The 6,852-nt window shown below is 36.7% G+C and overlaps 1 protein-coding gene across 2 annotated transcripts in view; it reads left to right on the forward strand.

The window, feature by feature from the left end:
* The first annotated feature begins 2,711 nt into the window (after positions 1–2,711).
* The window catches only part of LOC117635149, a 4,977-nt gene continuing 836 nt past the window's right edge, over positions 2,712–6,852 (forward strand). Inside the window, exons 1-2 of one of the 2 annotated variants that reach the window (XM_034369493.1) lie at positions 2,712–3,138; positions 3,544–3,668. In XM_034369493.1, the coding sequence (XP_034225384.1) occupies positions 2,775–3,138; positions 3,544–3,668 (489 nt within the window). In that variant the 5' untranslated portion in view covers positions 2,712–2,774. The remainder of the gene's footprint in view (positions 3,139–3,543; positions 3,669–6,852) is intronic. The other variant, XM_034369494.1, reaches the window with a different exon arrangement.

The following is a 6,852-nucleotide window of genomic DNA, read 5'->3' on the forward strand; positions in this document are numbered from 1 at the left end:
TCCAAATAGGTGATATTCATTGGCTCAGTAAAATCATAAAAAATGTTGCTGAAATCGATGAAGTTTGTTTCTTTCTCTTTTATCTTTCCCTTAGTTGATGCTTGATAAAGATTAACCAGGTGTTTTGCCGTACGACAGGTACAAGACCAATGTCTTTTCATGCCACACCTATAACAAGCCTCATCACTTTTTTTTTTTCAGAATTAATCTGCACACATTTCCCTTTTCCTTGTTTTTCTTCATCGTCATTCCACTTTTGGTGGTATGGTGCACTTTTTTTTATTTGAGGCATGATTGTGACCACCTCGGTTTCGAAAATTATAATGACCACGACCACGGCCACGACCATAACTACGACCTCGACCACAGCCATGATTGCTTGCATTTGCTTCAGGAAATGGTTTTGAGCCAGTTGGGTGGGAATTATGGTTTTTCATCAAAAGCTCATTGTTTTGTTCAGCAATAAGGAGACATGAAATCAGTTGGGAATATTTTGTAAATCTTTTTTCTCGATATTGTTGCTGCAGAAGCATGTTTGATGCATGAAAAGTTGTGAATGTTTTCTCCAACATATCTTCATCAATAACCGTGTCTCCACACAACCTCAATTGAGAGACAGTTTTGAACATTGTTGAGTTATACTCATTCACTATTTTGAAATCCTGCAAGCGCAGGTGCATCCAATCATAACGAGCCTTTGGAAGAATTATACTCTTCTAATGGTCATACTTTCTTCCAAATTTTTCTATTGGATAGCAGGATCCTTCACCCCAAGGTAGTTAGATTTCAATCCTTCATGAAGGTGATGGTGGAGGAAAATCATAGCTTTCAAGCGAACCTGTAGGGATGCTTCATTTCTTTCCTTGATGGTATTTCTAAGATCCTTTGCATTCAAATGAATTTCAGCATCAAGGATCCAGGTCAAATAGTTTTTGCCAGAAATGTCAAGTGCCACAAACTCAAGCCTCATGAGATTTGACATTGTTGAGTATCTCTAAAAAATAAAAATCAAATATTTCAGAATTAATTAATTGTAAACATGAAAAATTAAAATACATCTCAATAATAATAAAAATGATCATATTACTATCAAATAAAAAAATTTAAATAAATGAACATATGCATAATTAGTCACTCAAAATTACAGATTTGAGTTCTATACATTTAGGGCTTCAGGCTCTAAAATAATTATATAACTTAGAGCTTCAGGTTCTAGAATTATGGGATTTCTTTGATTTAAAACTTCAGGTTTAAATCATTAGGATGTGAACTTTGGGTTCTAATATATAAATAAAATCCATCTTTATAAAAATGCAACCGTTTATTATATATTATATATGCATGTTATAGTGTATATTAAATAAATAAATAAATATATATATATAATAGAGACCTTGCACAATTGGTTAGAAAAGAAAAGCTAAGAACATGGTAGAACCAAACTTTGAGTCATAGCATCCTTCTGTCTTATTCTAATCAACATGTGTGAGATTATGTCTCAAGGAAATTTGGTTAGTGAAATAAAAAAAAATATTATAGCATCAATCAAAATAAAATAAGAAATTAGATAAGAAAAATTATACCAAGTCCAAGCAAAGATCCTCAATTGATAATAGAGTCGTGCTAATAACATGTTGTAAAACTGAATAGAGAAAGTATATGAAAAGTAAGAGTAGTTCTCAACAGCTCAATGCTCAAGTGTCTTATTCATCTTTAGTGCCTACTATTTATAGGCATAGGAAATATCATTTACCACCCTTAAGTGGTGTGTTACAAAACATAAGAACCAATGATAAATATGGTATTTAGTGCATAGGTTACAACCCTATAATGATAGGTATAATGATGGGTATAATGGAGGAATTACAATAGACTTATGGTGGGCATCCATAACCTTTGGGGTTACAACAGTAAAAACTTTATTCCCCGTTAAACCGTGTAATTCATGTATCTCTTCACCCTGAATCAAAGTTCTCATCCTCAGATTTCTAACTCTTTTTTCTTGTGCATTTTGGGCTTCGTTTCATTTTCGTGCCTTCGTCCCCAATTTCAATTACTTGAAAATTTACCAGCCACTCAAATTAGATAATCGTTCAACTCTGTGATTTGGAAGAGTAACGTTGAGATATTTTTTTGGTTGAGTTGTAGAAGAACTAAAGGTTAAGACAAGAAAATAACAATTTTAAAAAGAGGGTTACAACAAGCTACCGATAATAGAAGGAAGAGGGAAGTCAAAATAATAGAATTTGGCATCATATGATTGGGTTAGTAAAGAGAATTTACTTGAATTAATAATTAAATGGTATTTTAGGAATAACAGTGGGTGGAAAGATAAGATTGTGTTTTTTCAAATTTTAAATAGTAGAAGATAACGTAGGTGGGAAAATAGGAAAGAGATTTTACGTGAATTAATAATTAAAGGGTATTTTAAGAATAATGGTGGGTGGAAAGATATGATTGTGCTTTTTTAAATTTAAATAGTAGGTGAGAAGATAAGGTGGGTAGAGAAATAAAAAAGAGAATTTACATGAATTAATAATTAAAATGTATTTTAAGAGTAATGATGAGTGGAAAGATAGAATTGTGCTTTTTTAAATTTAAATAATAGGCGAGAATATAAGGTTGGTGGAGAAATAAGACGATGGTGGAAATAGCAGCAATATAAAAATTAATAAAAACACAAATTCCAAATATTTTTTTTGGTCTGAAACACAAATTCCAAATATACCGACACGATGTCAAGTGAAATGTGAAGAGACGGGAGAGAGAATGTGATGGCAAACCCTCGAAGGAACAGCCAGAGCTCAGAGAACCCATTCCACAGCCAAAGCATCCAATTCTCCTCATCACTTGTCCACTTTCTGAAGAAGCCGCATGCCTTCCCTTTTCTGCTCTCCATCCTGCTTTTGCTCACATGGGTCTCTCTCAGACTCCAACACTCCTCCTACCTCTCCTCTGCTCCTTCCCATATTTCTAAAGACAAAGACAAGCCCCTCACCCATAAAAAATGGAGCCAATTGAGTGATTCCAGCGCCAATCTCATTAGGTTCAGCTCTGGGTTTCCTTCTCGGATTGCAAAAGACAAGAGGGGATGGCTGCTCGACCCCATCTCCCTTGCCCTTGATTCTGGCATTTCAGGCACACCCCCTTTCTCTTTCTTGTTTTCCTTTTTTGTTGCTTTTCTCTTTTCGTAATTTGAAAGGTAATTGATGGCATTTTCTTTGAAAAGTGAGAGAGAGAGTTGATGGGTGAAATAATTTTTTATTTTTTGTATTATTTGTTTGCATCAAAATGCATCCGTTTCCATTGCATTGTCATGAAAGAGTATTTTGATTTGAATCCATTTGGCTGCTTTTTATTGCACTGTATGACACTGATTCTGTAGCCTGTTGGTTGTATAAATATTGAATTTAAATTCTTGTGAAGTTGTAGGAAAATGAATTTTATTGGGTTTCCTCTGGATTTGGATTTCCAACTCAAATCTGATCCCTGAAACAAAATGCATTTGCTGGTAGTTGAGGAAATGATTGTGTTTGTTTACAGGTGGAGCTGTGAGCTGTGTTTCAATTCATCTTGGAGAAATCCAACCTGGTGGTTTGAGGGGAAATCACAGGCACCATACTTGTAATGAAACATTTGTCATATGGGGTGCTGAAACCAAGTTTAGGGTAAGCTCTCAGTTCCATGGAAGCATAAATGTTATAAAATTTTACTTTTTTTTTGCAGTATACTAAATGACTAGATCATCTATTCTGGATGTATTCATTGTGGCAATCAATATAATTTTTCTACAAGATTGTTCATTGAGTTGAAAAGTTCCAAATTGATAGAGGATAATTGCATGCATGAAACAATGAAAATATGAAAACTTTGATAGAACTTCCGTTCTGTTTGTAGATGTTTGAGCTGTTTGCCTTATTTTATATCTGATGTCAGTTCAAAACTTATGTATGTTGGAAATTGAATTTAGGTTCTGAGTAATTTAGATGTTTATGATAAAAAAAACTGAAGGGAACTCACTCCAGTTTTAAACCCAAATGCATAGTTTGATTACATGAATACTTTTGCCTGTCTCTGCCTGAAAGTTTGTAGGACCTTATGTTCATTTTCTGCCTAGGGTTTTTATATATGTTCTACGTCTGACCACGTCATGGAACTCTGCTGTTTGGACATCAAACTGGCTATTTAGCAAGACTTTAAAAACATATAGCAGCGCATAGGCACAAATCACAACTGGCCAACGAGGGCAAACAAGGATGCCACATAATGTTGAAAAGTTCTATATTTCAACTTATTTCGTTTATGAAATTGCATATATGATTTTGTTTATGAAAACAAATAAAATAATCATGTAGTTGGATTTGAACTCAAGGGTTGAGAAATGTAGATCCTTACTCTTAAGTTTTTTTGGGAAAGAAAGCCTTTAGGTTCATCTAAATTTATGCTAAAATAACACACTTATATCTTATTTTAGTAAAAACGCATTAGCATGCCTATAAACAAGGGATTCACTAGAAATGCACAAGAATGAACTTTCTATGTAAGTTCATTAATTTATCTTTTTGTATAGAAGATAACTTAGTTTAGAATGACCTAAATATCCTGACCATTCTACTACCAAATTGTTTATAAGGCTATACTTTTCTTTCTCAAAACCAATTCATTTAGTTAATTAAACTGATGTGAAATAATCTTCACCACAAGGATTTTATTTTCACACGTCATCTCCACTGGCTAGTCACAGCCATGGCTAATTTCTGAAAAATTCTGGGAAGTAGCTAGATAGGAAGTTCTGGATGGTAGTATGGCACCATTCTGCTGTCAAAATGTCATAAATCTTGTCCTTTGTACAATATCAGTGAGATCCAGTGGAAATGCCTTGGATATTTTCACAGATATCAAAGATATTTCTACCAATTTCCAATTCCTGCTCTCTTTCAGCCCAATATGGAGAATTTCATTGAAATGTTGCAGGAAGAAACCTTCTGCTCCCAATGTGTTGGCAACTTAAAATTTTGACATATCCGCATAATATCGGACTGGATATGTCAATATTTTCATCACTGAGTGCAAGTTCTCATCACCAGATTTTATTTCCTTTGTTTCCGAGGTTGGTTGTATTTTTATGGCACACACAAATTGAAATTGGCTGATGTTATGGCCCTTTCTGCTGTCAACAAATAAGTTTCATGGATTTTCCCCAGGGCACGGGATGGTGGAGGTATCCCACCTTCAGTTCGCTGACGATACCATTTTTTTCATAGAGGATAAAGAAGAGTACTGGAATAATCTCCTTCAAATTCTGGAACTGTTCTGTTTTGTGTCGAGTATGAAAATTAACAAATCAAAATGTTCTCTAGTTGGAATTAAATCTTGACGATGGGCTGTTGAATGAGCTGGCTGGGGCTTGGGGATGCGAAGTGGGGGCTTGGCCTATGTTGTATTTGGGTCTTCCCCTAGGTGGGAACCCCAGGGCGATCAAGTTTTGGAATCCCGTTGTGGAAAAAGTGGAGAATAGATTACAAAGATGGAAGCGAGCTTGCCTATCCAAAGGGGGAAGACTCACAATGATTCAGGCTGTGTTGTGTAGTATTCCGATCTACTACATGTCCCTTTTCAGGATTCCCATTGGAGTAGCCAATAGAATCGAGAAGCTTATGAGGGATTTCTTGTGGGAAGGTTTGGATGGGAAAAGAAACCACACTGTGAGTTGGGAGGTTGTGGGCAAGGTAAAATTCTGTGGAGGGTTAGGGGTGGGTTCGTTGAGGGCTAGGAGTGCGGCTTTGCCGGCAAAATGGCTTTGGCGGTTTCCTAACGAAATAAAGTGATCAGAAGTATTTATGGAATGGATACAAATGGGTGGGATGCTAAACCTGCGACTCGGGGATCTTGTCGCTGCCCTTGGAGGGACATTTCTAGCGGCTATAATTTGTTTCTTCAAGGCTGTGTTTTCGTGGTAGGTTGTGGAGTTTGGGTCAGATTTTGGGAGGATGACTGGAGCCAGGGTGGTGTTTTGAAAGAGGTGTTTCCAAGACTCTTCAATTTGTCCAGGAAGCAAAACCACAATATTTCCTCTTTTACGAGCTCGGATGGCTTCCCTCTCAGTTGGGATTTTGGTTTCAGAAGGAATCTCAATGAATTGGAGATAACGGAGGCGGCTAGATTGTTGGATTTATTGGAGGGTGTGAGGTTGATCACCTCCAGATTGGATAAGAGAAAATGGAAGCTTGACCCCTCTGGTCTATTCACCTGTCATTCTCTCTGTTCTCATATTCAGAATTGTGGTGAAGGGGAGATCTTCTCCCCGTACACTCAAATTTGGAAGGCCAAGACTCCTCTGAAAGTTAAGATCTTTGTGTGGCAAGCGGTGTTGGGAAAACTAAATACAGGGGATACATTACAGAGACGTTGTCCCTATTTGTGCATTAGCCCTCACTGGTGTGCTCTATGTAATAAGGCAGGGGAGAGCGTGGACCATCTCCTTCTTCGTTGCCCTTTCTCTCTAAAGTTGTGGGAAACACTATTGAAGGAAGTTAACACGGTGTGGGTAATACCAGAAGGCTGCTTTGAACTTTTTTCCATCAGAATTGATGCTTTGGGAAGGGGAAAGAAAGCCAAAATTCTCTGGGGTAGTCTGATGCAGGCAGTGGTTTGGAACCTATGGCTGGAACGTAACAGGAGAATTTTTGAGGATTATAAGGGAGTGGGAGTGGCAGAGTTATGGGATAGAGTGAAGTTTTGGGCTGCCCTTTGGGCATCAACTTCCCTTGCCTTTAAGGATGTACCCTATCCTACAATTATGCGCAATCTGCTAGCCGTAGTATCTTAAGGGGTTGTTTTATGTTTGGTTGG

The sequence above is a fragment of the Prunus dulcis genome, chromosome 7 (genome assembly GCF_902201215.1).
Source record: "Prunus dulcis chromosome 7, ALMONDv2, whole genome shotgun sequence".
NCBI lineage: Eukaryota > Viridiplantae > Streptophyta > Magnoliopsida > Rosales > Rosaceae > Prunus > Prunus dulcis.